General features: G+C 27.0%; 1 protein-coding gene across 2 annotated transcripts in view; it reads right to left on the reverse strand.

Moving 5' to 3' along the window:
- The window catches only part of LOC114125258 (neurotrimin), a 161,271-nt gene that overhangs the window by 56,964 nt on the left and 85,791 nt on the right, over positions 1-18,516 (reverse strand). For both annotated transcript variants that reach the window (XM_050203480.1, XM_050203479.1), the window contains exon 4: positions 11,196-11,354. In XM_050203480.1, coding sequence (XP_050059437.1) covers positions 11,196-11,354 — 159 coding nt within the window. The remainder of the gene's footprint in view (positions 1-11,195; positions 11,355-18,516) is intronic.

Genomic DNA, 18,516 nt, shown 5'->3' on the forward strand with positions numbered 1-18,516 from the left:
TTAGGAATAAAAACATTTGTGATTTAGTTTTGAAAAATCAATAACAGTCATAATTTATTAATCATTGTGTAATATTATGTTAATAAAATACTATGGAGCACGGAGCAATACATACTTTGGAAAGCTCAGAATGGCTAACTGTAACTGGTTTGGCTGAGCCCCAAATTGATATAACATAATATAACCAAAGTGGTCTCATGACAGCAATGATGTACAGTACATATCAAGTCACATACAATTTTACCGTGGACTTTGTGGCAGAGGTAACTATCATGAAAAATGTGTTTGTCTATCATCGAAAAACGTTTATTTTGATGGAATAACGCAATAATACCATTATTTAATTATGTGTTATACGATTAAGTATTGTTATGGATAGGTAGACTGTCTTTTTTCTACCCTGTATTATCCAAAAATGATTTAATGATTAAGTTATTATAACTACTACACAATGTAACTGAATTTTTTCTCAAACTCCGTGGTTTTAGGCATTTTATTATTTATATCATTAGTTAAAACTTAAAACTTGTGAATCATTTGTGTAAGTCAACTGTCTTAAAAAATTATATGAAACGATGTTACTGATTCCTCGAAATCGTGGTGTACATTATCATTATGTAACTACAATACTACATATTATATCATCTCGGAATAGTATGATCAATTAAATGATAAGCCGGTACTTAACATTAATCCTGAACGAAAAATATGGGATAAAACTTCTCTGAAATGCAGCAAATGAACCACGGGTATATGGAATCACAAACCTTGTAAATAGTAAAACCTCGGGCAAGTTTTGTATTTGATTTATTGCGTGTAATAACTGTTTTTCTTCTCGAATATTTTTGATATTTATCAACAATTTTAAATTACAACGATAATCACTATCATATAAGTTAAACATTCTTAATTTTTCATCGATCACGTCTTAATTAAATATAATATAGGGATGTTAAAAATATTTTGATTACTTTATACTTACAACATATTTTAATGGTTTATTTTGATAAATTGATCAATAGTATATATACATAGATTCCTAAAACGTAATCGAATTGGCAATAATAATTTAATAAAATCTACATAGTTACTTATGAATCATATTAATGATTTGTGGTTAATAACATAATATATTATCAACAACAATAACACGTTAAATTTTTATTTGAATGTTGATTCAAACATAATATTAAGTATACAGCAGAGACGTACATTACTTCGTTGAAATAAATTTATATAATACGCTAGTCGTAAACTCCAAAATAATATTCAACCCTAACCAACCACATATTATTGTTTAAGTACAAAATAATGAGAATTGGATTACATAAAACATATGTATTTTTTGTTATCGTAAGTATAGATAGTAATGAAAAATGTGCAATAAGATAAATGAGCTTTCTGATGAACGATTTGATGCAAAGTTTTGAACATTACATGATCATGGTATATATTTTATCTAAAAAAAAAAAAAAAATGAAATGGCTCCGGTTGTTATGGGTTATATGGGTTATGTTAAATATTCATACGCTCGAGCATTAATATGCACATAACGGGCCATAAGTTTTCCGGTTATCAAAGTTCATATAGGTCATAATTAAATAAATAAAAAAAAAACCATCATACTCACTCCGGACACTAACCGGATGTCAGATTCGTTTTGTTTCATTTACCCACCCTCAGGGGTCTCGGAAATAGGTGTGGGAATAACAGAATAACACTAAAAGCGAAAAACCCAATGGCCTTTGAGTGGATGCTATTCGACAACATGCATACATACATGATATAATATATACACACCGCTGAGATTACCGCACTCATATAGATATATATATATATTATATATAGAGAGAGAGATGTATCGCAAGCCCTACGGACGATCCGAAATTACATTAATAACTACACTCTAATGAGCATTGGTAGCTTGGTGGTGGTGTTGGTGGAATATACATATAATATGTATATTTTTTTAGCGTTTTGTAAGCCGGTTACTGAAATTTTGCCTAGGGTTGTCGTCGTTGTTGTTGTTGCTATAGGTTTATTTTGTTTTTAACGTACCTATATCATTTTTCACTACTTCGACCCCAAAAAACGGTAATCAGCGGAAAGAAAAATCCTATGGTATATTTTTTAATGTAGGGATTATAAAAAAAAAAACAATAATAAATAAATTTAAAAAAAAGCTACCTGGATAATCCCTTGTCCGGTCGGCCCTCGATGTATATTTAATATACCGACGGCTTTGGATTGTGGACATTAATACTTAAATCTCTATGGGAAGCATTAACTTTTCCTTTTTGGAAGAACGCCTCTTTGGCAAAATATAATATAATATTTGTTTACTAAATAAACGTGTAATATAGCATGAAGGTTTGTCATAAAAATGTAAATCAACGAGCAACGTTAGTGCTATATAATGTTTTTGTTTTTGTTTTTTGCACTATTGTGTGGTAATTAAAACAAATACAGTTTTATTTATGGTAAAATTTTATTGATAAATTAAAAAAAAAAACTGATAGTCTTAAAAATATTAAATCAACATTAAATGATATTTTTGTAAGGCGTTTTAAAATACAATTATCAAACTCAATTTCTTTAAAAAAAATCTTTGATTTTTAAGAGCTCCTTATAGAAAATTCATAATAGTAATACGTAAATAATAAATAGATCTTATAGGTGTGTATTATTATATCTATATTCAATAATATGATAAACTCAATAATTTTAAGTTCTTTTTAGTAGTAATTTAATCAATAACAAAACATCATTTCAACGTGTACTATTAAACTTAAAAATAATATGTATATTTATATATTTTACAGTGTGTTTAAAGTTATTGATGTTTTTTTTTTTAATGTTTTGATATTTCTAATTTTTTGTTTCATTAATTATATTTACTGTATAATACAAACCTATTTTTAAACTTAAATTGAGATTTATTATAAAACATTCCTGGTGAACAAATAGTGTGAGATTATCATCTGCAATAATAACTAACAAAGCACTTTTTATTTGTGATGTATACTGAGAATTAAATATTAATTTAAAAATTAGTTGAAAATAAGATGTCAAATTATAAAAGCGTATAAAGAATAAAAGGTATTATACCTATTAGCTATTAGCATGACTTTATATGTAATATGATATGCTCACTACCGCTTGAATGTAACTTACTGAAAATTGCTATTTTTTTATTACCTACGGTAATGCAATATTCTTATAAATGTAACATTTTTAAATTGTTTTATTTCATTTTTCAACGAAATTGGAATAGTATAATAACATCACACGATTATATTAACGACAAGATAAAGCATTTCTGATACACGACAGACACAATTTTCAGTAGATAATATACGAGACAATTATTCATACAAATTTGTTGATTAATATTTTTTATTCATAAATTATAATATAATATGTACTGTCTGCAAAATAAATAAACACACAGTTGGTAAATTGTCTTTAAAATGTCATATTATGACATCCAAAACTACAAGAAGAAGTTATTATATTATTATTATTTCATCTTAAAGAAAAACATTTAAAATAAATTCAACAAATATGAAATAGGTAGTATAATTTTATTATGATTTTTTTTTTATCAATATGAAATATTAACAAACCTTTAACATTTCAACCAATGTGTATTTATGCATTACTGTAATTATAAATGACAAACATACAATATGAGTTTTAAGACTATACTATTATAATAGATCTTTTATTTTGAGTTCTATACGATTTAGAATGGATTTACTTAGCATAACATTATTAGGGATACGCTATAAAACATCGATGTAGAAGGAATTAGTGTAATAGGATAAACCATTTTTTTTTTTTTTTAATGTAGTTAATGAAAGAGTTTGACAATTTAATAACAAACGATGAAAGTCTTATGATTCACTAGTACAGTTGGAGAGGGCACATAAGGAACTGTAAGTGAACCCTAACTTTAACGCGTGATTTTAAATACAATTATGACCTATCAGTAGTAGTTAGGAGCATAATACAATCAGAGGTCGAGGAGACATTTATGTTAGGGGAAATAATTCTAAAAATAAAAACTTAGAGCGCTGTGTAGGTTACCTTATCTTTTTTTAAATATCAATTTTTAAAAGCATTACCATTTATTGCTTACCTATGACATTATGATTAACAAAATAATCCAAGTGCTATGGGACCGATTAAATTGAATATTCACGAGTTAAAAAAAATGTACACAACTGCGGCTTATTCTCACATTATTGCTTATTTTTCATATTACATTAACAAATAAAATTTTGATGATTATTATTGATCATTTAACATTATTTAAATTCCCTCTATATTTTTGCATAAGTAAAAATATTTTCATTATGACCAAAAAAATGGTTTTTTAAACACAAATTCTGAATATTCAGTGTTTATAAAGATAAAATCGTCAGATTAAAATATCTTATAATATAAAAACAATCATTTCATTTCTTCAAATCATGACCTCTATATTTTCCACCTTATTTTTAAATAATTGACACACATATATTGGCCTTCTGCATTAAACCATACAATCGTTGTAAATATTATCGACCAAATAGTTTTTAAATTAGAAGATCTTAACTTTAAATGAAATTATTATTACCTTTTTTTTTACATTAAATATCAATTATTTTTAAAATATGAAATTGTATCAAACTTTATTTAAATTATGTAAATCCAAATGAAAATAAAAAATATAAAAGGTTTTTTATTCTACTTAAAGTCAATTTTAAGTTTATGAACTTATAAATAAGTACATCTCGCACATTGAAACTTTTCACAGTCAAATATAATACCATTGAAAATGTATTGAAAATTATTTGATTAAATCATAAGGATATAATTAAAATGTGTTGAATAATTTAATTTAAATAAACTATTTAAGTTTTAAATTCATGATTCAAGTATTTAATTTTTAATAATTTAGTAAGTATTTTATATAGTTATAACTTATAATATAGATAGTGGGATGAAGATACAATGCAAAAAAAAATATTTAACAGTTAAACCGAAGCCGTAAATACGTTTAACTCGAAAATTATACGAATATGGTTAGAAATGTCGATAAAGTTTTTTATATTAACCAATCAATATTTTCGTTTTTCTTATTCAAAAAATACTGTTCACTATTATTTATATATGGATATGGTACAACAAATTTAATTTTTAACAATTTGTTACTTAATTGTTTATTTATTTATTTTGACAAATGTTCCGAATAGCATACAAAATACACAATTAAATTATTTGAATGAAATCGATTACAAAATATGCATTGTCTTAAAAATTATAATTATTAATTTATATCCTATATCTATTTCATTACCAGTTAAAATGCATACTGTTGTTTCAACTTCAATTTCATTATATTAATTTATTTTAAACATTTCCTACTGATCGCTGATTTGTCATGAGAGTGAGTCGTATTAACGCATGACAAGCCCGTAACAGTTACAGAGAATACTATAGCCAAAAGCTACCAAGCGAAAAAAAAATATTTTTATACCTATATACACACACGCATATATATATTAATAAAATGGTACGAGAAGAGTCAACGATTTCATCTCCTTTGATTGATTCCTTACCTAAGACGGGCGCCAAAGCGTGCTTATCGTAAAAAAACACTAGAGAAACAAAATACCCAGGGATTTCGATTGTTTGGGAATGAGTTTAATCGACTCGAGTATTCGTGTAGGTGTATCATACTTGTACGTATGCGATCGTTCTTACAGAGTAGTTTATTTTAAAAACAATTCCGAAATCTATATCCGATAAGACATTTACCGATAGTAAGATGTCTAGTTTATATCTATTAAATGCGAACACATGATGTAATGTTGCGCCGTCATTATTTAACGAATCGTCCTACACAAAAATTCATCTTCTTTTTAACATTTATTTTTTATTTTTATTAAACTTGAATGCATTCTATAATGTATGTTTTCTGTGTAACAATATGGTATTACGAAAAAATATCACTTCGTTGTTATTATTATAAAACAGAATACGAGAAGACTTAAGGTAGGAAAAATTCAATTTTTACTAGACAACTTTTGAGTTTTTAAATGTAATTTAAAATGTCAAGTTAGAGTTGAAAATAATAATTTTGGTTAAAATGTTTGTATCCCTTTTAAAATGAAAAAATGATACAAGATGTGCGTATTATATAATATATTTCAATTGATGTATACAAAATATATATCTTTTAAAAGAAATTGCCTTAAAAAAACTATTTTCATTAAAAATATGTTGTCACTAATTGTCAGCGGTTAGGTTATTGATTATCTACAAGTTATTAATTATAATTTAACTATTATAATATTATATTTATGTGTGATTCTACTGAACAACTCATTCTATTCGATTTCCATGAACTTTTACCTTGAAACCTTTAAAATGATCGCAAATGTTCAATTAAATTATGTTTTCAAATAATATTAATGTGCGTCATTTTCAATCACGTGGTTGTCTCTTTTTTAAAAAGTAAATCATGTGCCAGCTATTATTAATAAGTAATAATGATAAACATTTATAGTCATTGTAATCACTAATCACTATCTGTATTCGAGAGTGATGAATAGACTAAAAAAAACTAATAATAATAATAATATAATATGCTGATAATAATGCCAGATTTATATTTATACTTATATTTGATAATAAAATATTTAACGTTTAATAATAATTTATATCTTAAAATAATATATTTCTATACCTATTATATAATATAAGATGTATATATAGGTGTAGATATATATTTATTATTACCATTTGGTATAATTTTCGTAGTGTAATAAGAATTCTGTAGGTAATTATTACATCGTAGTATATCGTATATCTATAGTTTACACCTTATGATATGTTATTATTGCCGAATTTAGACAAACTGAATAATTTTAACTTTTATCATTTTGATCTTAAATAGTGTATCCTCTAATATCACAATGTGGTTATTAGTTTATTACATACACAAAATGAATGCGACTTAACATGCACTGTTATTACAATGATACTTGTCCAGTAATAATCATTTATCTACACACAATACTGCTATTAAACTGTCTTTTAAGTACTATTATTTTAGTGAATGTTTTTAGTATTCATGAAAACTATTAAACGAAACATTATTTAAATCATTATTGTTGCAGCTTTTCTTCATTATTTTAACCGAGTAGTGTATCAATTTTATAACCACTACCAATGTCGTGATTTTGATGTGAACTTTGATGTATTATTGGAGAGGTAAAGATAATTACAGATTGTGATAATATTGTAAAGTAAAATATACCAAAGTTAAAGTCTCCTTGATTTAAATTATGTAGATATAAAATTATACAACTAAAATTTAAAAACATATAGAACTCTTTATAAAGAAACGTTGATTATTTAAATCGAATTTTCAAAAAAAAAAAATATGTATGTACATAGATAACCTACACTCATTTAATGTATTACAAGAACCCTGAATTAAAATTGAAAATTACGATTTTTCGTTGATTAGTACTTTTTAAATCTATTGTATAACGATATACGTGTACTCGTATATTAAAAAAACAAACAACCGATAAAAATATAAAGACAAGAAGCAGACACTCAGCAAAGTCTAAGCGCTATGTAAAATGTAAACATAACTTGTTTAGCCGTTAATTTGATGTACAAGTTTTGTGTACTAGTCACGCTTCCTTCTGTTTATATGCGTATCTATTTGATTTTAATTACTTTTCACTATATTCTAGTACATCGTGCATTAGACAGTTGATTTAGTGTTGGGAAATATGAGTGTTCGTGCAAACTATCATTATTGTTGCTGATGAAGTAAAATGTTTGACAAATTCTGAAGGCTCTTCAAATATTTATGTCATAGAACTATCAAACTAAGTAAAGATGGATTAATTGTTTCGTTAACGTTGCTAAATAATTTTAATATTTACATAAATGATAAATTAATAATTATTTTATGGTTCAAAAAATACATTCAACACTTTAAACCATGTTAACAATGTTAGGTATATAAATTTTGAACAGAATTTTAATTTATAACAAATGACATAATATGACGTAAAAAATAAAGAACTAAATACATAGGTATTTAATGTTTTATCTGAGTCAAATATCTAAATGAATCTTGTTTATTTCAAATTTAACCATATTTGTAAATATAATTTAATTATTTTTGAGGTTATGTGAAATAGTGATTAAAATAAAGAATCATAAAAAAACACATGAATATTAATAAATAACACAATTGGGTATTATATTATACACGAGTTTGAACAGTTTTTTTTCATGTACCCAAGTAAATAAATTTTTTGATCAATTAAAATGTACACTTTTATTTAAACAAAATATTGTTTTAAAACTATTTCGTTAATTTCTATAATGTTATACTTGCTATTAAGTTCTTTGTATTTATAATTATTGATGGTTCTACATATTAATAAAATTCTTAGCTAAACTATAAACGTAGAACGATAATGGTTACAATACATATTATGACAATAACGCTGTTTTGACTTATTTATTTCTAAATGTCAATACACATAAAATTAAAGAATATATTAGACAATTTAGTTAATTAACTATTTATTGACGATAGAAAATTATTTGTATGTTTTATGAATATAATGATCTACCAACGATCAGAAAAGAAATATTTAGTTACAATAATGTTTAAACCCAAGTAATCTATATATAAGTTAATACTTGAGTCGAAAATCAAACAACATTTAAATCATGGAGATATAAATTATTTATGTTTTATTTTAGGTTTTATAATTATTGTATATTTCAATAGTAGCAATATATCGACAATTGTAATATAAATAACCAATTACCTAATTAAATTTTAAATTTTAAAAAATAGAAATATATTTTTAGAAAAAAAATTTATAAATTTAATACAATATATCACAAAAAAAACTTATTTGGAATTTAAATTATTAATAAATAATTTTCTGTTCGTTTTAAATTTGGAAAAAATATTCTTAAAAACAGTTTCTATTTCAATCAAAGCACACGGTAAATACTGACACAAGTTATTAGTTATTAAAAACAAACAATTATTATGATATGATGTAGTAGGTCAATTAATTAATAGGTAATACACGTTTTGAATTCTAAGTATAAATGGCAATTAGTTATGCTTAAAGTGCCCTTAAGGATTAGACCGCAGTAGCTATAAATTGATGAGTACCCGTTTTAATACTTTGTGTGAAGTCAAGTATAGAAAAGGTTAGCCTGCTTTCTACGATAATAGGAACCACAAACTGTACACTAACTAGTTATTAATGCCATGTACACTTACTTCATCGAACACAGTAATAATATCATACAATCTGCATTAGTAATGAGTTATAATCATGTGTCAATATGTAAGTTTTCCGTTCAATGAATATAATTATGCGTCATTGGATCAACAATCATTATGTTGTTAGGTTGATCAGATCTATGATGGACATTTTGAATGTAGGTAGACACTATTATTGGTATGAGTTTTAAATTTTAACTAAATTATACGCACTACACACGTTTTGCACAATACTCTAAACAGACGCTTAAAATTTATATTTGTTCAAATACTTATATTTTATGAACACGGTAATATTTTTAGTTTATATTATTTATTAGATTCCACTTTTGTAAGACTGGAATTGTTTCTAGCTTGTACTAAACTGACATTTATCAAAACAACACTATTAAGTTAATAAATTACAAATTCACGAGCTATTTCTTACAAATTGATTTTGATCTAATATATAGTATGCTCGAGACTGCAAAATTAAAATAATATACTGAATGTATTACACTCATAGTACTTAATTTATGAATGCATATTTTTTCTTAATCTTCAATGAAATTACTAGCTGTTATTTTTTGTTTACAAAAAAATATAAACACAAAAAATTTGTATATAGAACACATTTTTGTATTATCTGTTGTTATTACTTATTTGGTATATGTGGTTTTTATTGTAACGATAATGTATTAGTCATAACAATTATCCGATAGAATCAAGACGTTAATTAATACCTACTTATAAATTATATTTTATTATTTTGGTTAAAAGAAGGTATATATTTTTTAGTTACTTTTTGTCGTCAACAATAAATTCGAAAACCATAATGGAAAATGCAATGAGTAGTATTACTTGATGGAAAACTAATCATGTTTAAAAAACATAAAAGTCAAACTATACCTTTCAACCATTACTAAAATTGCCAGATGTGAGCTAAACGAATCGTTTTCTTTAATTCATCTCTTTCTTTGTAGTAAATTTTATTTGATTTTGCTTAAACTATTGGACAAATAAAAAAGCCTATTTTTTATACAAATGATGAACTTGAATAATATATTTGAATTGAAACATGTCAAGCATGTCAAGTAAATTTAAACATTTAATTTTCTAATTACACAATTTCATTATTTACGTAATTTTTGTGTTTGAAATTTAGAACTATTAATAGGTAGGTAGTATTATTTAGCGTAAAACTCATTGATCACGAGAAAATACAAAAGTATTGTGTAAATATATTTTTAATAAAAATTTCATTGTTAAAATAATAAATAAATATAACATACAAACAAATGCGGTTTGCGATTTATCGAATGACATTATTGTTGATACGATCCATTGTTGTTCATTTATGAATAAAAATTATTGTATTCTCGTGAAAATGTGTATGGAAAAATATAAATCGCGTAAAATATTGATCGCATTCACCGAAAACGACACAAAGTAATTTAAGTAGTGTATTTTACCATAATAATATCATGCCTTACAATAACGACACACGATATATTGATAAAGACTTACAGTAAACTAGTTACTAGTCAAGAGTATTTTGGCAACCGTTATAGGTATTCCGATAATTGTATACTCTTTAATCATTTATAATCACATACGTGTATACCATATAATAATAAATAACAATATATTAGAATGTACGAGGTTTGCGAAAGCTATAACGACGATGACTTTAAACATTATATATAGGTGGGTAACTATCCATAATATTATATTGGTACATAATATCACATACCACCATGATTATTATACGCATAATATTACACGTATTACCATTATTTAATAGCTGATTATATTATATTAGTATTATTATCATTTTATGGGTACCTACTACCTATATGTGTAATATGTATAGATTATTGATACAGACCTTGTTGGCTACGTTCCAGACGTATGAAGTCGGATCCTTCTTTACGCCACGTGATATTGGGCGCTGGTGATCCCGAAGCTGCGCATCTCAGCGACACGTTGTTGCCTTCGCGAACGTTCATATCTGTGCTTGTCGGATAGTCCAATATGTCCGGAGGAACTGAAATAAATGCAATTTATTTTTATAAATAAAACAATTTACGTTAAATTGAATCGTCGTACTAAAAAGAAAAGGGAAAAAAAGCAAAAAGTCGACCAAAGATATTCGTCCGTAACTTGACCGTAGGATATTTCCGAGAGCGTTAGATATTTGATTTAAAAGCAATCGTCGCATTCAAACCATGATTACGAATGGACCTAGAAAAAACCTAGCCACTTGACAGTTCTATATAAAAGTTTTCAACGCTTGTAGGTATTTTTTTCTAATTTCGGAGAAAATATTGAAAATATTGATAACATCGCTGTACTTAATTTCTATCTCCCAAAATGATTACTAATGATGAAATGTTTTCACCACTATTTAATGCTCAATAACGCGTTATTAGAAAAAAAAGATAAGAATAAACTAAGAAAAACATAATTGTATACAATTAGGTATACTCGATATAAATATATAATATATATTTGTAGTTCTAGGTAAGAGCGGGAAACGATGAAGACAGAGAAAAGAATAGTCAACTTTATAATCCACTATTACTCTTCAACGCTGGCAGAATAGTGTAAGTGCCGTACGGTCCATTGAAACCGTTTATATATCTTTTTTTCCAACTTCATGATTCATTAAATCTTTTGTCGCTCTCTCAGCATAGTAATCGCCCTCTGTTGCTGTTTTAGAAGAGACCAAATTGCGGTGGAGAAGTATGTGTTTGTATGTGTGTGCTTGTGTATGAAAGGGTAGAGGAAAAGTTTCGTTGCGAGTGTATAATGACGAACCCTCCAGCGTAGCTACGGTGGCGGTATCAAACTGATAAATCGACTTTAGTGACTTTTTTTTCCTTTTTCCACTCCCTCGACACACCGCCACCCCAAACCACCGGGCAAACGTTTACTTTTCTTTCTCCCATAAACTTGTCACTCAAGAACCCCTTCAGTGGCGCGTATAATTCGATTTTTATTTATATTATATATATAATATTATGTATAAAACCGCGACGGACTTTTTATCCGATTACTTACGAAACTGGATTCCTCCGCCGCCACTACCACCATCACAGACACTATACCAGCAATATAGCTTTGTGCTAGCAGTTGGTTTTGTTTCGATTTATTTTTTTCTCATTTTTATTTATATATTATTATTTTTTTTTTTTTTGTACCTTTATCCTTTTTACTCTCGAATCAAAAAAGTCTTTTACGCGCGTTAATTGAATACGATATAAACGAATGTCAAAACAAAATAAATTCGACAATATTTTCCACGCTATACTCTTTCAATAATACCTTCGTTTTGTTCACGTAATATTTATAAAAAATGAAAATAAATGCTTCTCAATAAATATTTAATAATAATATTTTATTATACGTCCATATGAATTAACAACATTTTCCAATAAAGAATTAAGGCAATATAGGTTTTTGAATTAATTTAATATTTAACAAGGGAAAACATAGAAACAAAATGTTTGTATTTTAATGAAATATATAACAATAAATATTTAAATTTACTACTTTAAATTTTAAAAATATTCGATAAACAAGTTTTAATGTACTGCTCCCGAACTGTTATGGAATGAAATATACAATTTATTGTATTCTGCACCACAGTGAGTTGAATCGCATTAAATGTTGCACGGTGTATCATTTAGGTGTTATAAACGATTTTATATATTTTTTGAAATCTCACATATTAATATATTATTATTGTTTATCGTTTTTAAAAATGTAATATTTTTTTTTCAAATTCCATTTTTCTCCGCAAATTAATAGTGTTTAATTTTATCAAGTTTTGTAAGCTACTGATTTTAAATCACTACAAGGAAAAAAGTCAAGCTATACCGCAGGGGTCACCAATTAATACTTTCCGTGGGCCATATTAAGAATTCGGAAAATGCTCGCGGCCATAGTATAGTATAGCATAATAAATTTGAATTTTGATTTTAATTCAAATATTTAATAGATCGCTAGACCTGTACTAATAGTTCAAAAATGCATAATGTAAAGATATTCTAATTTACTAACAGAAGTCACTTAATGTAATATAATACTTTTTTATAATTTTTATCCGATTGCGAGAGATTTTCAATAATATATGTCATCTAAACTAAACCCTTTGTAATTATAGTTATATAGGTTTTATTTTGGAAAATTTTGATGAAAATTTTAAACTGTTTACACAAAAACGAGTTTATTTTCATTTTATCTTATCTATTTTTATTCGAAACAATATTTTAAGTAATTTGAAAAGACATGTATGTATGAGTATACTTGCATACAGTAGCATATCTGCATATTATGCAGAATTCGTTTACGGGGCAAGGGGGTTACCATTTATATATATAAATAATAATTTTATTAATGTAATATTCCATTAAAGAAATCATTATACCTACCTACATGTTTTACTTATAAGGGGGGGGGGTAACATTTAACCCCCGTCGCGGCCCGTACCCTGCTATTTGCCATTCCATTATAATGAATTGAATCTTAGGGTAATATAAAATAATTTAATTTTTTATAATATTTCAATATTATTCTTATAAAATGTGAGTAATTAATAAATTAAATTAAATAATATAAAATAAATATTATAGCTTCATAAAACAATACACTATTTAAAGTTGTAAGAATATCTATTTTTTAAACAAGATATAATAACAATAGTAAATAATAATACATTAAAAAATGTACACGTTTTCTGAACATAAATACAAATAATATTTGTGTTGAAATGATACATTTCAGTAAAAACTTCAATAGAGATAGTGTAATCTTCAAAAGATTAATATAATGGTGTGTTCACATTTCACATTATTATAAAAGTATAAATAAGACGGACTTTTGTCTTTTAACTTCATGTATTTTTAACAGACTTTTTTTTAATAAAACGAGAAATATTTTTATTTCCCTCTTATCTTCAACATTTTTTAGTTTTTGCAGCATGGATAAATCAGTGGATCTTATGAAAAAATATATTTTTTTTTTAATTTAAATTCAAAAGATAAAATAATCTTTATTCATGGAAAATGTAATACAATTTTATTTCGATTCGCGATTGTTATTCTTAAAATTTAAATTTATGCAATCATTAATTTTTGAACACTAAAAAGTAAATGGTATAATATTTAAAATGAACTGTTGTAGTATTTTTAAATAATTTAAAGATATATTTTAATTTTTATAAACTTAATATTATCAATATATTAACCTCGTGAAAACTTACTATAAGATTCAATTTCATTTATCTTTATTTTTATCACATTATTTTAAGAAAGCACGATGTTTACTTTGTGATAAAATCAATGTCATAGTTTAAAAATTAATGTCAATTATAATTTATAAACGTACAATATTAAAGGATAATGATTGTGATTAGAGAAAAACAAATTTATGTAAAATACAATGTACATAAAATCATAATAATAGCTCCTTTCAATAATTTGAATCAATTTATGTGATGCTCAATAGAATATACGATAGTCGGTTGTAAAATTGTTATTGAAATGAATGGTGTATATGGTTCATTAATTATTTTACTACCAAATATAAATACAATTTTAGGTAAATTATGTTTTTGATTAGTTGTTAATCAGAACACCAAAACATTATACATATATAACACAATATGGATTTATCAACCAAGTTACTATTATAATATTATAAGCTTCATTTAATTAATTATGTAAAAGAAATTACAGGAATGTATAAGATTAACTAAAACTACACATAATATTTTAAATTGTGGCCGTTTTTATATAAATTATGCATTGTCAAGAAATGTACTTCAAGGACAAAGAAGTGACGATACAAATTCTGCGTTACACATTAAACACTGAATAACTAAAAACTTTAATCATCTTTGGAACCAACAAAACTGAAAATTCGTCGAAAATATATGTTCAAAAGCGGTTCACAAGAAAATAAACGAATAAAAATAACAGGCTATTTGTCACGCATGCATTATGCAGACGAATGTATTTTAAATATTACATAGAACCATCATTATTATTTTTTTTTCGAGGGAGTCACAAAATCCTAACTCACTATCATATTATAATTTTCAAAAACTACGAGTTATAAATTATAAACTGTGCAACTGCAGGGTTAATTTTGACACGTGTTCGGGAATTTTAATTTAACCACAAAATAAGATACGGGTCAGTTTGAGGTTTAGACAAACCGCAAGAGTGTGCATCGGTACATTTCTACAACAGTATAGCATTGGCATTTTGACAGCCTCTGTCTTTATTAAAAATCTATTGAATTCCGTATCGATGTAATATCGCTCCATTATGTACTTTTAACACAATATCATTGTGTATAATATATATATATATGTATATATTCGATAAGTCTATTAAATTACTAACGCTGCATACGGTTAGATGTATAATACACATACACTCACTCACACACACACACACACACACACACACACACATACGCATAAATAAACGTAACAATATAAATGACCATCCACTTTACGGCGGCGACGGGACCGACGAAGCGTTATAAATGAATAAACGATAGTTCCTCTTGTGTATAAATGTGGTGTGCATTGGCGTGTGCGCGCGAGTTACAAGTCGTAATTAAGCCACACGGCTGCAGTGCGTAAACTCTCGATGAACTCCTCGATTCACCCCCCCCCCCCAACCGAGCCGTTTCTAACCAGTGTATAATGTTATTGTGTCCTGTTCCAATGTATAATATACAAACAACAAACACGCACACACCATATTCGAGTCTCCCAATAAGATGCAAATGAGAGGCATTGTGGTTTTCCGCAAAGAGCCCTCTGACCCATTTAACGGATACCGTGGCTGTATACTCGAATGGCAGTTGTGCTGGTGGTAGGGGTGTAGATCCGCGGTAGAAAAGGTGGTCTGGGTGTGCAAAGTGTGTGAATCGGTGGCGGTGACCGGGTGATGGAGGTAAATATATACAGTGTATATTATACACCTATATATGTATGTGTATGCATATAGGCGGCAGCCAATATAAGACCCCTCTCGGGTAAATGCAAGCATAATATACCCTTGCAAACGTCAAAAGCTTGTGACCCCCCAGCAGAGGATAACCACCCACCCATACTCATACATAGTGCAGGATCGGACTACCGCGCAGGAAGAGTACACGCGGGGAAAGAGGAAGTGAGGGACACAGATTGGCTTTTAAGTCCTTTGCAAACGGATGGCGCGCGCGGTCCACTGCCACTGCTATATATAGCACTCGTCGAGTTACATACGTGCCGGCAGAACCGACATCGCTACCGGTATTTCAAAATGCGCTCCGATGCTGGTAGACCGATTTTCAAAACTCCAAAAATTATATTGTTACGCGAGTTGTATGTATTATCTTATAATAATGTCGTACAAAAGTGTTAACTGATATTCGGAAAGTAAATAGGAGACAACAATTATAGGTACTACTCCGATGGCGATAACGCAACGGAATCGTGTTATAGTTATTATCATAATATTATTATTAGCATGCACGCCGAATAATATATTAATATAATTTATAATATTATTATATCCCTATACGCACTGACGGCGACGACGCCGGTGCGAAAAGCAGACCGAAAGTAATTTTAATTACTAAACGTATGAACACACAACGATGGCGTTATTATAACCTAATATGTATATATATAAACATTATTAGAGTATAGATTCGATGACGACCGAGGGTATGACGAGACGATCACCGTGTAATAATTTACGCCAGCCACTCGTGATGATGGGTTTACGAGTTACAACAAGTGACATATTTTAAACACTGAGAGTGACCATCATCTCATCATGTATTACAGCCACCGCTCTTCGTATTGATGGTACCAATAAAGCGTACAAGTAAAAACGTAAACGCTTTTTAAAATATGACCATGATAAGTTAAGAAAAATACAATTACACACATGATTATAATTTATAATCATCACGAAGAAAAAGCACTATTTACCTAATATATCACATTGAATAAGACGATAACAATTTGTAAGCCATACATTCACCCTAATAAATAATATTTTCAAGTATCAGCCTAATAAAAACAATTATAAACTTATGATAACTATAACTAATAATTAATAATTCAATTACATACTTATTTTCATTTGTTGGTAAAGAAAAAAGTTTTATATTTGTATTTTTACAATTTAAAACACAACACCACACTATAAAAAGTTATACATAAGTATGAAATAAGTTATAAAATCTTTTTTCACGAGCAATACAGACTTCTATACTAACGTACTTCTCTACTTTAAAGCCTTAATATAATAGTCTACGGTAAAAAACAATGTTACCGTCACTCTTTGATCAATGTCAAGGAGCTTAGAAACAACTTATTATACGAATCACGATTACAATATACTTATGTAAATAATTAAAAACGCAGATGGCTGCACTGCTGTGTCGTGCACAATATGCACGTCTTTATAAATTATGTTGAAATGAGACAATACGTTATCAGTCAAATTTTCGTGGGAAAAAAGGTCCAATCACTACTATTTTGGGCAAAAAACTCATATAGTATAGAATATACATCATATTATGGACGGAGTCATAGTATTTAAATAAATTTACTCAAATGAAAAAATATTTATGTTTAATCTATCATATTAATGTTCATTTTTGAGACTAACGAATTTTGTCAACATTTGATGACCATAGATTTTTTTTTTCACCCGATTATAAAGTTTACTCTTAGGATTTTTTACTTTTGACTCCTCAAAGTACCAACTACGACCAATTTTCTACCTGAAAAAATTCTCGTTTTGAAAATCAAAAAGTGAAAAAAATAACACACATCACTGTAAAATTAATACATTCATCACACCGCTCAGAATCTAAACAAAACCTTAACAATATTTTATTTTTATTCATTCTATAAATAGTTTTTGTATTGTAAACTTAATATTATACACCAACTGTAGATAATGTATTCCTAAAGTTTAATTTTTAAGTCATATTTGGGATTTGAACATTTTCAGAAATTCTAACAAATAAATATTTATTTAATTTAAAATTATTTTAAATGCGTAGCTTTTATTAATTAAATAGACTTTGCTGAAATTTGTCTGTACTCCGTATGACTATACGTCTATACACTATGATCATTTACTTTTAAATGTGTTGTACATTTATACGTAACTTTTAGAGCGAGC

Source organism: Aphis gossypii, chromosome 3, assembly GCF_020184175.1.
Source record: "Aphis gossypii isolate Hap1 chromosome 3, ASM2018417v2, whole genome shotgun sequence".
Classification (NCBI taxonomy): domain Eukaryota; kingdom Metazoa; phylum Arthropoda; class Insecta; order Hemiptera; family Aphididae; genus Aphis; species Aphis gossypii.